General features: G+C 43.1%; 1 protein-coding gene across 5 annotated transcripts in view; it reads right to left on the minus strand.

The window, feature by feature from the left end:
• zcchc2 (zinc finger, CCHC domain containing 2) overlaps window positions 1-18,080 on the minus strand; it is an 89,084-nt gene that overhangs the window by 48,216 nt on the left and 22,788 nt on the right. For 3 of the 5 annotated variants that reach the window (XR_009651347.1, XM_060906397.1, XM_060906395.1), the window contains exons 2-3: window positions 8,696-8,801; window positions 8,525-8,595 (exon numbers count right to left, since the gene is read on the minus strand). The exons of 1 other annotated variant lie outside the window; for it this stretch is intronic. Coding sequence is in view for 3 of the 4 variants with exons in the window: in XM_060906397.1 (XP_060762380.1) it covers window positions 8,525-8,595; window positions 8,696-8,801 (177 nt within the window). In the remaining variant the exon portion in view is untranslated. The remainder of the gene's footprint in view (window positions 1-8,524; window positions 8,596-8,695; window positions 8,802-18,080) is intronic. One more of the 5 variants, XM_060906396.1, reaches the window with a different exon arrangement.

The raw sequence follows: 18,080 nt of genomic DNA on the forward strand, positions 1-18,080 counted from the left end.
GCAAAAATTCAAATCAGAGAGAAACTGATACTTTTGGTTTAGTTTATTTAACAGCTCTCGTTTGGACTTGCTTACTGTAGAGCTTGTGTGACGTGGCGGACATAAAGGCTGCAGTTGTGAAAGGAGTTTGGAGGTTTTTTGGCTGAACTGAACCCAGGAAATCATATTAGGTTTCCAAAAAGTAAGAAAACCCTATTTAGAACCATTTACCGTAAATAGACGTGTAAAGTGTTACAGCACTTCTATTTTCTCTTTACATGCAACGCAACTCAAGAAACACTGAATAATTAGCACGAGTCGAATCTGGTGTTACAGAGAAAGTGAACACAGAGAGCAACCTACAGCGTCTTCCGAATTAAATACAAAACAAATTCGGCCCCCGACTGCTGCCTTGCTTATTTAGAAATAACACTTCCACTGTGGAAGGAAGGGGGGAAAAAACAAAAAAAACAAAAAAACAAGAGGTCTGTCCAAGAATCTCTAGGAATTCTATCTGCTCTATCAGCCAGGGCCTAGCAGGATGTGTGTGTGTGTATTCAGGGAAGGGAGGTCTTCCTGGCTAAACTTAGTCACTTTTTCCTCCCTCAGAACCACAGCGGTGACCCCGTGACAATTACTGAGACAACCGAGAAGCCAAAATAAGTCCTTAAAGGACCCTTTTTAACTCCCTCCTCCACCAGGCCAGAGAGAGAGAAGTATGGTGCTGAGCCTTCCACACAGTCCCAGTCTGAACCAGACGGACTGTCCATTCTAGGAACTACCGGATGTTTACAACTAAGTGACCCTCTGAGAAGGGGGGAGGAAGCCATGGCTAGTTAGCTATGGTGTTTATCCAGCAGGCAGATCGTGTCATTTTCATGCTCCATGCATAATGCAAATGGAACACAGCTGATCAAGTACATGAACACCATGTACCAACAAGCAAAAGGGACACTTCAAACAGGTGAGAAAGCTGTGATATGCTAAAAGAGATCCGCCGAGGCTGAGGCAAACAAACCCATACATATTCATCAGATACGAAGGGTGTATTCAGACCAGGATAGTTCGATAGTTCACTTGCTTTGGTCCGAACCAAATGTTTTTTTTTATTTTTTCATTTTGGTGCGGTTCGCTTTCACACTGTACATTTTAGTAAGCGGACCGGAATCTGTCAACAAAGCCACGCCTCAATTATATTTTGACCCCAGAATAGTATCCAGGTCATCGTAATAGATGAATTTCTTTTTTGCGTCGCTAGTACCGCCGCTTTTTGAAAGAATGTCCCTGATTTTAATGTAGGTCTGACGGAGCTTCTTCACTTTTAGCCGACATTGTTCTGGGGAGCGCGTGAACCCCTTCTCCTTCATTTTCTCACTGAATACAGCAAACACGTCGGCATTTTTGTGTGTTCTCTCCAAAAGCTCAGATATGTGGACATCTGCCCATATATCCACAAGGGTACGCGTTTCTTCCTCGGCCCACGTTTGCCCCCTACTCATTTTTTGTACTCTGTAGTCTAGCCTACCACTGGTCTGAATGACTGAACGACTGTTGTAAGGTTCCCTTGACAACCGAAACAGTGTTTGCACTTTGCGGTGGAGTGTCAAGACTCTGTTTCCCATAATGCTCGACAAACGACGGAAGCTCCCGAGGTACAAAAAAGCAAAACTGTCGGATTAGGTCCGGTCTGTTTTCACACCTCCAAAAGATCCGCACCAGGGTTCCTTTGGTCCGGACCGAGTCCGACCTTGCAGCTCTGTCTCGGTCCGCTTGTTTGGTCCGGACTAGAGTTCGGTGGTTTGTATTCAGACCAACCCAAAAGGTCCGGACCAAGGGAAATTTGGTTCGTTTGGTCCGGACCAAACAACATAGGTGTGAATACGCCCTAAGACACCTATGGCCTCTCGTTTGGCCAACCAAATACAAATTCCCACCAAAATTACAAAAAAGTTTATATCGCACTCATCGTCCAATCAAATGATGAAGTTGATTTAATGGCATGCCCTAAGCATGCACCGATACTGGCATCGGCCCCGATACTCCACTAATATACTCATACTCGTACTTGTCAAACAGTTGCCGATCCCATGCGCCGATACCAATGTTCCCCGCAGCGCTTTTTGTTCCATTCGAGAGAGAAAAAAAAAACTGAAGCATTGTTGAGCTCAGGCTTGAGCATAATATGATAGGCTATACCATGCGCCGATAGTGTTCCGTGAAGCGCCTTTTGCCAGCGTCCGTTCGAGGAAAAAAAGCCTCTCCCAGGAAAAAAAATTGTAAATCTCAAGCATTGAGCGTAGGCTAATTTCGTCAGAAGACAAAAAAATTGTTCGACAACAACCCATTTTTCCATGACGAAGATGTGTTTGCGTAGTCATGAAACAGTGCCGTCACAACATCTTTCCCCAACACTGTCATTTTAAACATCTCTCCACACTCCACTCCCTTTCGCTGCCATACGCAGATAGGCCTACGCTAAGATCCCCAACGTTGTCCTTTTTTAATGTTGGCTATTCGCCTAGGTAAGGGTTTTGTAGGACAGGCTACTCACTAACAAACAAATGAAAATCGGATTTTTGTATAGGTGAATCCAACCGGCAGAGTTTTTAAGTACGAGTCCAACCGGGAGAGTTTAAGAGTGAAGAGTGAGAGAGAGAGCTTTAAGAAATGGCTGATTGAGTTTTCCAACTTGTTTCAGTTGAGGGCAACGCTAAGACCAAGGAAATTGACGTCCCATCTACAGGTATGGAGCTCCACGAGCACGGGACGCGATGTTGCGAATGGACAGCAACAGCGTCTGCCTAACAAGTTCTGCGACTGAACAAGAGTGTGCTCGAGGCATTCAACTCTCCTGCAGCACACAGCAGGATGTGCGCACATGCACATGGGGGGGGGGGGGGGGGGGGCATATTTTAGTCTGCATTACTGGCGATGGAAATTAAATAATACATCGTCGCCGGCCGCCACTGTTATCTTGTGCGCTCTCTGTGATGTTGCGATGGTCACTGCTCCTCCCTTTCACGCCCTTGTCTTGTTGCTAAATGTAATTGGAGTAGTTTAAGCGCACCACCAGAACAACCCTTAAGTCAACCAAGACCGCAATGTTGCGGAAGGCCGATGATAGAGGGCGTAAGTGACCAGCGGAGTGAAATGATCACGCTGCATGTGGTAACTCACTGCTCTCTCCTCCCTTCATCAACAATCGGTCTTACATGTTGCAAGAGTGCAAGTCTTTCTTGACTTCGAAAGTTGGACATTGTAATCTAATCCAAATAAATAGCAGCCTTTTTCAGAAATTGCAGCAGCTAAATATTTAATTCTTTGTGTAGGCTATTTGCAATGAGTGTAGTTTTCTGGGAGTGAATGTTGCGCGACAATCGAGAGAGGTTGCACACGGAAGCGCAGATAGCCTTGTAGTCCACGTTACACTGCCAGCAGACAGCGCCTCTTCATTTCACGGTAGCGCTTCTTTTGCAACATTGTTATGTAGGCCTAGTGCAGCAGCGCTTAGGTTTTGCAACATTATTGTAACAATGTTGCAAAAGATAAGCGCTACCGTGAAGAGGCGCTGTCTGGCTGTGTGACGTGGACTCAAGGCTACTCTGCGCTTCTGGAGCAGCGGAAATTGTCAATGTGAACCCGTGTGCATGATCACTCCAGTTAGAAAACAACATTCACGGGAAATAGATAAAGTAGGCCTATTAAATATTCAAATGCTGCAATTTTTGAAAAATTATATTTTAATAACATCAACAGTATCGGTATCAGTAGTACTCGGTATCGGCAAGTACTGAAATGATAGTACTCATACTCGTATCGGTTTTCACAAATGTGGTATCGGTGCATCTCTAGCATGCCCAAAACACCAAGCTCAAAGCAGAAATCACCAAATCCTCCAGTAATGCAGCTCAGCCACTGCAGCACATCACCTTCCACAGACACACACTAACTCTTCCTCCTTTTACAGTACATCATTAGCTGTTCATGTAGGACAAATGTAATCTTCTTGGTTTGAATTTATGGATTTGTACAAGATTTGGAACGCTTTCTTTCACGCTGGTTGCGGAGTTCCACAAAATTCTTTACAAAAGGTGCAATTAAAATAAATAATCGATTGAAACTTGATGACGTAATCCCATCTCATCTCATTATCTCTAGCCGCTTTATCCTGTTCTACAGGGTCGGAGGCAAGCTGGAGCCTATCCCAGCTGACTACAGGCGAAAGGCGGGGTACACCCTGGACAAGTCGCCAGGTCATCACAGGGCCGACACTCAAGCTACATTTACATTACGTCGAATCAGCGGATCATCAGATTAACGTTCTTAAAACGATTCGCGTTTACACTAAAACCGTTAGCCGTGCACACAGCAACACCAATACACGGATACGCTTGGCTCCGCAGGCATCCTGCGCTCCAAATCACTCCGCCCTGAACAGCGAGTGCCCTCTGGAGGGTGCGCACTCCGGCCCTGCGCAGCTCACAGAGCGTGCGAGTGAAGTGCACAAGCCACGATTCGGGACTGAGCCGCTGTGTGTGTGATCCCAGCGCATATCACTTACTACTTGCAAGTGGAAGGATGGCACGCCTAAAGACAATCATAACTACACAATGGGCAGTATTTGCATCAGTATTTGCAGTATTTTCATACTTTTATACTCTTTAATGAAAGGTGATACAAGGCGGAAGTCCGCGCCGTTTTTCAGCAGTCGCGTCACATGACCAACGCCAGCGAATCAGGAAGGTGGATGTCACAGTGACGTTGTCCAATGACGACGCCAGCTAGAGCTCAGCACAGCGTATTCGCGTATCTCAATGTTTACACAGCACCGGACCAGATACGATCTAGATTGAATATGTGGACGCTGGCGGATTCCCGTTTCCCGGCTTTTCCAGGTGGTTTAATGTAAACGGACAGTGCATCCGCGAAGAAAACGAGACAGATACGGTCTAATGTAAACGTAGCCATAGACACAGACAACCATTCACACTCACATTCACACCTACGGTCAATTTAGAGTCACCAGTTAACCTAACCTGCATGTCTTTGGACTGTGGGGGAAACCAGAGCACCCGGAGGAAACCCACGCGGACACGAGGAGAACATGCAAACTCCACACAGAAAGGCCCTCGCCGGCCACGGGGCTCGAACCCGGACCTTCTTGCTGTGAGGCGACAGCGCTAACCACTACACCACTGTGCCGCCCATGACGTAATCCATATAAAGCAAAAATCACATTAATTATACAAATGTGAATCCAGAACAGAAAATCTCCTTATGTGCAAATTGACAAATTCAGAAGTTCTTGTCGGACTTTGCAACGAAATAACTGAATTTTTCTTTAAATTACTAAATTTACAATGAAATTCATTCATATCCAACTTCATTCAAATAAATTAACATTCTGACATTGTAAAGCAAAGAAACTAAGCCTCTCTATGATTAAAATCATGAGAACACTGCTGCTAGGCAACCAGGAAACATGAACAAGCAGCATTAGCTAAGCTAATGTCTGAGGCAAACAATTTAACCGCCTAGATCAGTGATTCTCAAACTGTGGTACGCGTACCACTAGTGGTACGCGGGCTCCATTCTAGTGGTACGCCAAAGAATTACTTAATTAAATATAAATAATAATTAAAAAAACGTGAAATACTATCCATAATATCCGAATGGATGAAAATATCTTATCAACCGATGACAAGAAAATGAAAGGAGATACAAATTAAGTTAATAATTTTAAAAAGTTTGCAAGTGCTTCTGGGTAGCCATACGTAGCGTACGTACACATTCCCGCCGGTTCCGCTGACAGACGGTTATCCGCCATTGGTAGACAAGGCTGTGATGGGAAAAGGTGGAGGTGGCTTTGCTAATTATGACGAGTACGACAAAATTACTGTCGTGGCTTAAATCCGCGAATGGGAGCGTGGATCAGGAGAGAGGGAGAACTGAAGAGGACGTGTGTGAGCCGAGCGTGGATGCTAACGACAGTGGCAAAACCAGCCCCAGAACTGCTAGCAAACGGCAGAAACCAGTGAGGAGGAAGTATGACGAAAAATACATAAAACTGGGATTCATTTGGAGCGGGACAGAGGAACTGCCCAGGCCGCAGTGTGTTGTATGCGGCGACATTCTGAGCAATGAGTCCATGAAACCATCGCATCTCAAACGGCATCTTACAACCAAACACACAGCACTAAAGGACAAACCAATGGATTTTTTTTTACGAAAACGTGATGAACTGAAGCAGTCCAAGTCCACCATTCTGTCCTATGGTACACCCGTAGCCGAAGCACAGGAAGCTTCATATCGTGCCAGCCTCCTGATCGCCAGAGCCGGTAAGCCGCACACAATTTGGGGAACTGTTGTGTTTACCATTAGCCAGAGAGATGACAATATTAAATATACTTGTTAAATAAAACCTCCGCCTTGTTTTTAATGAATACTTAGGCCTACTACGCTACTGTATTTTAATGTTGGTCATTATGGTGGTACTTGGAGAGCCAAGTATTTTCTGAGGTGGTACTTGGTGAAAAAAGTTTGAGAACCACTGGCCTAGATCATGACTGAATGCTCTCCAACAGACAACGTAAAGGTACAATGACAACAAAAACACCACAAAACTATCAGGAAGATCAACATTTTCCTCAGATATGTTGGAAAATTCTAGAAAAAATGATTCTGTAGGACTAAAAATGACAATATTGGCATCAATTAGTATCAACTGCTAACTAAGCTGCTGAAATTCCGACAGCTTTACTATAGACTTAGTTTAACTACTGATACAATTAAAAAAAAAAAAAAAAATCTTAATATTTCTGTATCCTAAAAAAAAAATTTAAATCTACAATTTAATGTTTACTCATGTTTGAACTTTATGCCGCTTTTCCACTACAAACGCGGCTGAGTCGGGCTGAGCCGTGCCGTGCTGAGTCGAGCTGAGTGGGGCTGTTGGAGTTGCATTTCGACTACAACCGCGCTGAACCGTGCTGGCTGGAAGTGGGTGGACACATTGGGTGGAGTTAGCGAAAGTGGGTGGACGTCACGTGATGTCGTTAAGCAGCGCAAACAGTGACATCAGTGAGCTTTTAAGCGGTAGTCACAACCCGAATAGTAAACAATAAACATGGAGGACATGGAGTCGTTAGTGTTGCTGGTCTTGGTGGTGCTGTGGCTTGTTGTCACCGACAACGCCAACAGATACTGGCAAGAGCGTATAGATGAGGCGAGGCGCATAAGGCTTCAGAAATTCTCGTAATTCGTAATTATTCTTCTTCCGGGTTTGCGGTGTTTACAGATCCCAGCATGCTCGCGGGGCGTGTGTGGGCATGTGAGGACACTCCTCCTCACCAATCAGTGCACAGGGGAGTGTCTGCTCATGCCCCCAGCCTCACTCGGCTCGGTTTGGCTCGCTTCAGCCCCACTCCAAAACGGTGCGAGTTTCAGGGGCTAAGCAGGGCTGAAGCGAGCCGAGTCGTGCTGTTCTTTGGTAGTCGAAACGCGAGCCGTGTCGGGCTGAAGTGAGCTGAAAAAGGGTAGTGGAAAAGGGCCATTAGTCTACACACATGGGCCATGTTTCTTTACTTTTGTCTGGTTTTAGCTAGCTAGCCATTATGGATATCAATGGTCTACAAAACCCTCCAAAAAATTGTTTTTTTTTTGTGATGTAAGAAAATAAAACCAAGATAAATCCTGTCAAATATTTTCCCACCTTTAATGTTGCAACCAAAACAATTCAGAAAGAAAAGTACAAGAAGAAAATTAGCACCGTTTTGGAAAAGCTGTGTCACAGCTATTTCAAATCCAAATCCTGTCAAAAACCTGTGGAATCACTTGAAATGCCTCGAGTATGGGATCACCTTGTGTTCTGATAGATCTGGAATATTTTCACAAGGAAGAGTGGAATAAAATGGCCAACTCAAGATGTGCCAAGATGGTAGACGCTCATCCCTAAAGCCCGAGTGCTGTATTACAAGCAAAAGGAGCTTTAACAAACTTAATTATTAGTAGTGCATGCTTGTGTTTACTGTAAATATTTACTCTTTTCTATTTTCTCCCCTAAAACGTGTTTGTTTTTCACAAAATATGCCATTTTAACTGGGGGTGGGGGGTGTTTAAATAGACTTTTTATATCCACTGTAAATATCTGTGCTCTGGAGTCATAAATCACAATAAATCTTGAATATTACTGTTTATTTATGTGATTTTATTTGTTCGGGGGAAAACAAAAGAGGAGTTTTCATTTTAAGGGGTTTATGTGATACAAACGCAATATAGTGCTACTTGCTTAGTCTGTGGGAGTGTACAATTACAGGCTCATTTCTATGCAAATGTATTTAAATCCTCAGTATTTCAAGGAAATTTTTTAACTAAACCTTGTAAACATCATTTGAATGTAGCAACAGGTTTCCTGTCTTAAAGCCAGGCGATTAATCCACACCAGATCTCCTATCATCGAGTCAGCATAACCATTCCTAGAATTCCTCAAAACAAACACACTTTCAGTCGGTGACAACTTGGTGCAGATGAAATGTTACAGCCCTACCTCGAAACTGTACTCTCTGCTGTCTCCTGCCAGGGAGATCTCCTTCAGCTTTATCTTCTCAATGTGCACCACTGTAACATGAAAAAAAGAAAGGGACTCGTCAGAGTTCTGCTGCTTCGGCATGACTCAGGAACAGGAAATGTCATCTCAACCGAGTCCCGTGTACAGTACCTTGGCTTGGAGGTATGCTGCTGAGGTGCTGGATCGGACATGACGGCCATCTTCTGCTCCCGTCAGGGTGTGAACAGAGCTCGTCCGGCCGGGAAAACTGGCTCTGCTAAAGCGAAAAGAAAAGACGCTGAGCATATCGTAAATTATTCTATCCGCATTCACTGGATATGAGCAATCGCGCGCTCTGATTGGCTACTCTACTACTAGGATATCAGCTCATATACCGTGAGTAGAGAAAAACAAAATGGCGGCGCGCGTTGCTGAACCAATCAAGGGCGAAATAAAAACTCTACTCGAAAACAAAACCCCAAAAAATACAAAAGCAACAAAATATGGAATGAAAGTATTTGATGGTAAGAACGTATCTTGTCAGCCATCAGCTCATGTACGACTCGATTTCGTGGAATAGAATTATTTCATCTCATCTCATTATCTCTAGCCGCTTTATCCTTCTACAGGGTCGCAGGCAAGCTGGAGCCTATCCCAGCTGACTACGGGTGAAAGGCGGGGTACACCCTGGACAAGTCGCCAGGTCATCACAGGGCTGACACAGACACAGACAACCATTCACACTCACATTCACACCTACGCTCAATTTAGAGTCACCAGTTAACCTAACCTGCATGTCTTTGGACTGCGGGGGAAACCGGAGCACCCGGAGGAAACCCACGCGGACACGGGGAGAACATGCAAACTCCACACAGAAAGGTCCGGGGCTCGAACCCAGGACCTTCTTGCTGTGAGGCGACAGCGCTAACCACTACACCACTGTGCCGCCCCATAGAATTATTTACTAAAAATAAATTTTAAAGAGAAATTCATCTACCCATTTATGCGTTTACAAATAATCATTATTATATCGTAAAATGCATTAAACTGCAGTACTGTGCAAAAAGTCTTAGGCACATGTAAAGAAATACTGCTGACCAAAAATGGCTTAAAATAATGAAATGTTTCAACATTTTAAATAAAACTATAAACCTCGGTCACAACCGGCCGTACGTGCTCCTACGGCCGGTCTACGTGCAAAAAACGCAAGAAACGCACGGAGGGCACGCGTGTGATGTGCTGATTTTCGAGCCGTAGACTGGCCGCAGAGGTTCTTTGTCATGTCAAACAAACTCTACGGGCGCTTACGTTTTTTTCAGGTTGCAAGACAAACTTACGACCAACGCGCGTCTTTCTCCATGGAAAAAAAAAAAAAAAAAAAGCGCAGTGATTTGGGAAACGCCAAAAATCGCACGGCCAAAAAATCGTACGTCCGGTTGTGACCTAGGCTATAAACAGTAATCAGTAAGCCATAATAAATGAAACAAAGTCAATATTTAGTGCGAGACGACCCTTTGATTTAAAATAGTAGTCTCAGGTCCAACGAGTGCAGTTTTATGCAGAAATGAGCTGTAGGTTTTACTGAGCATCTTACAGAACCAGCCACAGTTCTTCTGGACACTTTGACGGTCACACTTGCTTCTTAAATTTTGCACCAAAACCCAGCAGCCTTCATTACGTTTCCTTTTTTAATCTGGAAAGTCGTCCCTTATGTAATATGCCGTTTAGATCTCAGGTACAAACTTTTTTTTTTCCTCTAACATTTAATTTTGTACTGGAAAAAAAAAATGAACGTTTGGGACTCTAAAATGTTTCTGTGCTGACTCAATAAAGTCATAATAGAAATCTATAACAAAGTTTGTATGGAAAAAAAAAAAAATAGGGTGCCTAAGACTTTTGCACAGTACTGCATATCAGCAGCCCTCACTCACTTTTTGTCCCTTTAGTCCTACGTTTTCCCCTTGATCTAGTCCTTTAACAAAGCCTTGACAAAGCTAAAGTACTAACTACTCGTACACACCCTTGATGATTTGTTCTAGAAACGACACCACACCAGTCATCACTGGGTGGCCTGATTATGATGTGGCCAAGAACACCGAAGCTAACTAACATCCAGGGGCATTTCCTCTCTTTGGCCTTGGTGGCAAATTATCCACTGTGTCATGGCAAATTAAACCCGACAGCCACATCAGCTAAAGGTTGGAGTGAAGGACAGGATATCCACAGCGTCATTCTGAACTCCAGGCATATGTGGTGAAAGAAGTGCAGTCATAAGGGAAAGTGATACAGAGGCTCGAGTATTTAAAAGGGACTCCGGGTTAGACTAATCCAATATGGCTACAAATCTAATCCAATTTATCTATCAAGTCAAGAGCAAACCAAACACAACACCCACCCAAAGTTGATTATTATCCATTATTATACATACAGGACACTTTTTCGACTGAATAAAAACATGCATTCTATTCCCTTCTCGCAGGTTTCATTCATTTGGTTTGATAGCATGCAATATTTGTTAGCAGGGGTGCTGTTAAGGGCGAGGGGAAGTTAAGACGATTCTAAGGGCCCAGCATTGAGGACAATATTAATCTTACCATGTGCAAGTTAATTTAATAAAAATATTTTTTAATAATTTAGTCTCTTAAAACGAGCAGATACAACAACCTTACAGTTTAGTTTTCCATTTTGCGCAAAATTATTAGAATACAAGTAGGCCCAATCCCAATTCTAATTTCTACCCCTTCCCCTACCCCTCCCCCTTGGCCCTTCCCCTTGAAACTGAGCTACAAGGGATAGGGCTTGAAATTCAACCCCTACGTATTGGGATAGCCCTTCAACGATCGCATACGTCATCGCGTACCTCCGTCAGCGTTTACGTTAGCAAAACGTGACCAAATGCGTCATTGGCTGCGACCAGCCGCTACAGTCAGAGCCAGAACCAGAAATCTCTGCTGGCAGGGTGTGATTTGTTAACTAACACCACTGAATGGGATATCTTTGGCGCTTCGTGCACCACATCCGACAGAATGAGGTGTCAGAACACTCATGTAAACAATAAAAGCGAGAATAACAGAACAAAACGTACGCAGTCAAGCAACCGAAAACAATACTCACTCCCAAAGCTTTTTAGCAGCAGCTTGGATTTCAGAAATCGCTGCTCATTCTCAGCTCGAAAGCGAATCAAGCGGCGTGTTTCCTCTGGATAACAACTTAAAACACGTAAATAATGGAGAAAATACATTTATGACAATCTTTCACCGCGGGAACCGCCATCTTTCTGAAATCTGCATGAAATCTCGCTGAAATCCGCATGGCATTTCAGCGTAGTCAGCTGGGATAGGCTCCAGCTTGCCTGCGACCCTGTAGAACAGGATAAAGCGGCTAGAGATAATGAGATGAGATGAAGCCTGAGCCATTTATTTTATTAGTTTATAATTGTTTAATTTAGTCTTCAGGAGAGACTGCCTGCACACAGTACTAGTATTAATAGTTTTTTTTTTCTTACATGAAAGCTGAGGCATTTATATTATATTTTAAGGGAACTTCATGTTGTGCTGTGAGGTTCTCTGCACTTTAACTTTTGAACCAACAGGTGCATTGGGATAAGTAAAGCCTATTTTTCTGCATTTGTGTAGTCCCGGTAATCTTTTATATTGGTAAAGTTGTTTATAGGACCATTTCTCAGTGTCTTTGTTTTTTAATCAATAGTTTTTCAGTAATAACTTAATATTTAACATATCAATCAATTTTAATCACAAAGAGAAAATCGCAACAATTTCTCACAACTTTCACTTCCTCCCGCAATGTAATCGCAACAAAAACCTAAAAAACACCGCAACTTTCATCACAATTTTTTTGGAAAACCCCCCGCAACATCAGACATTTTAGCCCACAACAATCACAAAAAAGGCTCGCGGAATCCTGGGGAGACTGAATATTGGTATGTCCTTCACTACATGACTAGTTACCGCATTACTCGCACGGGGCGCTAGTGTCAATGCTTGTTGATACAGACAGCGTCTGAGAAGGTTGAATAATAAATAAAAAAATAATAATAACGTAATATTTGGGCAACCATGTTCTGAGTTCAGGCAACCAGACTTCTACAAATGGTTGCCCGAATGGGCAACCATGTCTCAAAAAGTTAACGTAGAGCCCTGTTAGACAGTCTTTATATTTCACCCCCTCCCTATTCATTACATGGTACAGTCTTGCATAGGCGGAGCCAGAGCGTGACACCATGTTAGGGCCTCTGCATGCTCTTGCGACAAGGCTTTCACAGACAGCTTTTCGCAGACAGTTGTATCGTTGAGCGGGGAGTATTAGGCGTGCGCGATGTTATTCATCGCCACAATGCAAGGGGGCGCGAAGTCGCGAAATCGCTAGGAGTAGTTGGTGGGTGTGGTTAGTGGAGTGTTTATCCTCCGGTTACTTATAATGACTAGAACTGGAGTCGTATAGATGTACGTACTTCCTCACTTCCTCGATCAACCGCTCTTCGTGCTGCTCCATCTTCGCTCGTGTTTTTAAAAATGACGGTAGTGAAAACAAACCAAACCGGGAAAGTAGGGAAGCGGAAGTGCGTGTACAGCGGATGTAGAGTGGACCAATCAGAGCCCTCTTGTCTGCGAGGCTTCTGCGGTGGTCACAATTTTTGGGAGGTGCGCGCAGAGCGTCTGCGAAGGTGGGGGGGCTACGCAGACACCATCTGCAATGCCATCTGCGAGGACTGCGTTGTCAGCATAAATTGGCCTTTAGGCTTGTTGCTTTCCAATCCAGCACTAACATTAGCTGTGCACGGTACAAGCAGAATTGATGGTGAACCATCAGTAGATTGACACCATCATGAAGAAGTCGGGGGGGGGCGCAATATTATATTCTTTCATCAGGCCCAAAATTTCTAGCGGCACCCCGATTGTTAGCATATCGCTTATCCTACGTACATTATGTCACTCTACCCAATGGAGAATGAGCATTGAATATGGTTTACGGTATTGCATGGTTGTCAAGACAACATGACGTCATATGTCAGAGACGTAAAACTTCTGAGCTAGCGGCGACTGTGACAGCTTGTAAACAAACATGGCCGCCAGGTTTGCTTCATTAAATACGCAAGATTTTGAGAGAATTCTGAAAGAGAAAGAAGTGTTGAACACCCAAAAGGAATGTGTATGAATAATAATAATAATAATAATAATAATGGCTTTTTTTCATGGTAGATCAGATATATACCATTCAGCTAGCATGATACTGAACTTGTCCTCAACTCGTTCAATATCATGCTAGCTGAATGGAATATATCTGATATACCACGAAAAAAAAAAAAGCTACCCAATATTATTTAAATATTGTACCTTTAGGAGTACAATGGCTTGTCACTGAGGCAATTCCCTCTAAAGTACTTGTTTGTATACTGATTGGGAAGATGTATGTACCTTTTTGTCCATGAAAAGGTACACAGATACTCCTTTTCCACCAAATCAGTTCCAGGGTTGGTTCGGGGCCAGTGCTGGTTTACAACTTGTTCAACTTGCGAGCCAGCTGAGAACCAGTTTGCTTTTCCATAGCTCGCGGTGCCATGTCATTACGTCGCTGTATACGTCAGTTACGTCGCTACGTTTGCTTAAACCTTGGCGCGAATATCGAAGCAAAAACAACACGGAAGAAGCAGCAGCAGCAACAACAACAATAATAAATAATAATAAATGACTTCACGTTTGTACAGCTGCTGCTTCTCGTCGCTTAAAAATGGCGATCTTTCGCGGTCTTGTTATTGTTGTTGGTCTTAACAACTCCGCCCCCCCGCTGACGTAAGCGGTTCTTTCCTCTGGCCCAGCAGAGAGTTGGTGCTAGCCTGGAACCGGTTTTTCTGGCCCCAGAGCCAGTTCTTTGTCAGTGGAAACAGAAAACCCGGTTCCAAACTAAGCACTGGCCCCGAACCAGCCCTGGAACTGCTTTGGTGGAAAAGGGGCAATAGTTACCTTGAGGTTCAATAATGAGCCCCAGCAGGTACATTAGTGTAGATTGTACCTTGGGAGAGAGAAATGGACTCCTACCCTTATTTCTGACAGAGTAGGACATCTGGTGAATTTTAAAACCCTTTCCATAGTCTTCAAACCTATCATCAAAATGTCTGTTCTGTATACCAGACTTCTGGATTTTACAGTTTAGTAAATACTTTTGAGCGCAAGGTGACCTTTAGATTTGAGACGCAGTTCATGACAACAATCAGGACGATGGTGAAAAGCGTTAACAGAGCTAAACGTTTCAGAACAGTCAGTTCTGCAGGCTGATTTTTTTTTTTTGTGGACAGCTGAAATTAGGCAGCAGTTTTCATGTTTAGAAAAGAAAAAGAAGAAAAAAAAAAAAAACGAGCAGAGCTTTAAGGTTATATTTAGCCATATTTCTTCACATTCATCCAAAAAGATTGAGTACTGATTCAATTCCAGTGCATGGTTAAGCAGATAAGGGTGAAAGGGTCATTTTCTGGCAGTCCTGGAATTTGACCTTACAACATTACAACTTTAATCACTGAGGCATTTAGCAAGCCACATCAAATCTCCAGAATCTTTATATAAAAAGCAACTCCATATCCCATACACAAACATACAGTCGAGTCCCACAACGGCAACACAATACCGACTCCATAATACAGCATAGCTATTCAGGCGAGACAGCTCATTCATCTGATCAAAAGCACGCAAGAAGAATAGAAGCCGTCACAGCCGGGACATTCCCGGCTCCCCTAAACGCCCGGCTCGGGGAGTCATTAGGGCAGTGCTCTCAGTCGGAGAAAAGATAAAAACACCAGTAGATCAAATACAAGTGTGCATCTACTAGTCTAGTTATCTCAGAATACCTAAACATCGTGCTATTCAGCCAAGCAAGCCTCAGTTCATACAATCCAATTAGGACAAATCTACTGAGCTGCATTTCCTTCTCTCTAAATTCAGGCGTCATCAATCCAACCAATGTGCTTATCAGGGCCACGCCCAGAGAGCGAGATGCATGAACGCACACATGCCAGGCAGCTGTCAGTCACGTGAAACTCCTCACCTCAGTCAGATACCTGATCATGAGCAGGGTGAACAAACGCAGACACTAGGAACGGAGATATGGATCTGAAGTTGGATTTCAAGAGAGTAAACAATCTTTAGATGTTTGTCAGTAAACATTTCAGTACAAGTACTGCAGTTAGGCCGGGTCCTTTCCTGATTTGTGTCGCTTCATGCTGGTTTTCCATCAGTAATGGGCAATTCTTCAGCAGAGAGGCTAAAATTATGAAATTATTAATACTGCCTTGTCAGCTCAGTGATATTGCTAAAGTATGGAATCCAAGGCAAAACGTACTGAAAACCATATTATTATTAAAAAAAAAAAAAAAACACCACCCCAATTCTAGCAATGTCACTTCAGAGAAATCTTGGTTCGAATTTTAAGAAATGAAAGGTCAGGTTTTTCTAACGTAATTACTAGTGCTGTCAAGCGATTAAAATATTTAATCGCGATTAATGTCGCGACTGTCATAGTTAACTCGCGATTAATCGCAATTTAATCGCACATTTTTTTCACATGAAAAACCATTGTAATTCTCTTATCAGCATAAAAAAGTGAATGGGCTTGCTTTGTACCAATGTTTTTTTTATTGCAAAGCATAACACGTCTTGACACAGCCACTGCAAAGTGAAACCTAAGCCGAGCACCGGGGCTAGCAAAAAAACCATGAGTGAAGTGATCTACTGCTTGAGTTAGTCTACAACTCTAATCAGAGAGATAGGTTACACAGTGACGGTAGGCTTGACATGCTTGATTATAATATAAAGTACACTATTATATTAACTAAGTTGTTCGTTGATAAATATTGCATTGAATCTGATCTTTACTGTTTCAGCTCACTTAACACATTTTGTACTTTTACACTTTCTGCCTGTTGATGCGTCGCGCTGTCCAATCAGAGGCGGCCAAATTTGCATATTACAGGAAGGATTTCTGGGATAGCATTGAGTTTACAGTTCAGAGGGATCTGGCTTCTTTAGACGCTGTCTTCTTAAAACTGAATAAATATTTAAAAAGAGCCAAATGAGCCAGTCTTTTGAACGGCTCTTTTCAAAGAACGGATCACAAAGATGCGGATCCCATCAAAGAGCCATAAATCCCATCTCTACTAGCGTGCCCTGCCCGCGCTGGTTCTTTGAGGGGGAGGAGGGCAGAGGACTCTGGCTGTGCGGGGCGGGGCGGGGCGGGGCATTACAGTCTAGCTGCTATCGTTTTTCTAAGCAAAGTCTCTGTTCCAAGTTCCTGGCAGTTTCAAAAGCTTATGAAAAACCTACATCATGTCACAGAGCGTTAATCTCGCGATAAAAAAATTATCGCCGTTAAAATTGAGTCAAGTTAACGCGTTAATAACGCGACATTTTTGACAGCAGTAGTAATTACGTTACTGACATTTCTTTCCTCGTAAAAGATTTCGGGTTCAGAGTGAAACATAGAAAAATTGGCTATGCTTTTTTAGGGTCAAAAGATACCCCAGACAGTGTGAAATTTTTATTTAATACAGACGTGATTGCTTAATTGCATAAGCTTGGTGCAAGATCATTTTATGCAATTAAGTGATCGATGCAATTAAGAGATCAGGCTACTTCGAGGATAGTTTAAGCCCGGTTGTGTGATTTGCATTGTCGTATAATGTGTTTTGCTTGATACATTTCTGCATGGTATACAATAAATGTCTGTGTAACATTAGAAATTTACTTAAAATAATCAACTATTAACAAACATGATTATTGTTACAATGTTTATTTAACATTATAAATTTACTTTAAATAATCACTAATTGTCTTCTGTTTAACATTGTTTATCATGTCCTTATTGATTATCTTTTCAGGGTGTATTCAGACCAGGATAGTTCGATAGTTCACTTGCTTTGGTCCGAACCAAATGTTTTTTTTTATTTTTTCATTTTGGTGCGGTTCGCTTTCACACTGTACATTTTAGTAAGCGGACCAAAATCTGTCAACAAAGCCACGCGCCCTGAGGTCGTTCAGCTATTGGTCAGAGACGACACGCGCACAAAGCGTTAAGTTCAAAAGTAGTCATGGAGGCTTTCCGTGCTGTTATTCTTTTTGTCATCAAAGCTATATGTTTTTTCCAGTTTTTACTGTTTTCACAATTGTGCGATTACTATGCTGTTGTACAAGTAATTTATCAACGATGACGACAAAGGGCAAGGCGGCTATGGAGGATAGCGCTGATGAGCGCACATCATGTTGTGACAGTTCTGGCTCTTCACGCAATAGATGAATTTCATTTTTGCGTCGCTAGTACCGCCACTTTTTGAAAAAATGTCCCTGATTTTAATGTAGGTCTGACGGAGTTTCTTCACTTTTAGCCGACATTGTTCTGGGGAGCGCGTGAAACCCTTCTCCTTCATTTTCTCACTGAATACAGCAAACACTCGTCTCGTCTCGTCTTCTTCCGCTTATCCGGGACCGGGTCGCGGAGGCAGCAGTCTAAGCACGGAAGCCCAAACTTCCCTTTCCCCAGACACCTCGGCCAG

The sequence above is a fragment of the Neoarius graeffei genome, chromosome 23 (genome assembly GCF_027579695.1).
Source record: "Neoarius graeffei isolate fNeoGra1 chromosome 23, fNeoGra1.pri, whole genome shotgun sequence".
NCBI classification, from domain to species: Eukaryota; Metazoa; Chordata; class Actinopteri; order Siluriformes; family Ariidae; genus Neoarius; species Neoarius graeffei.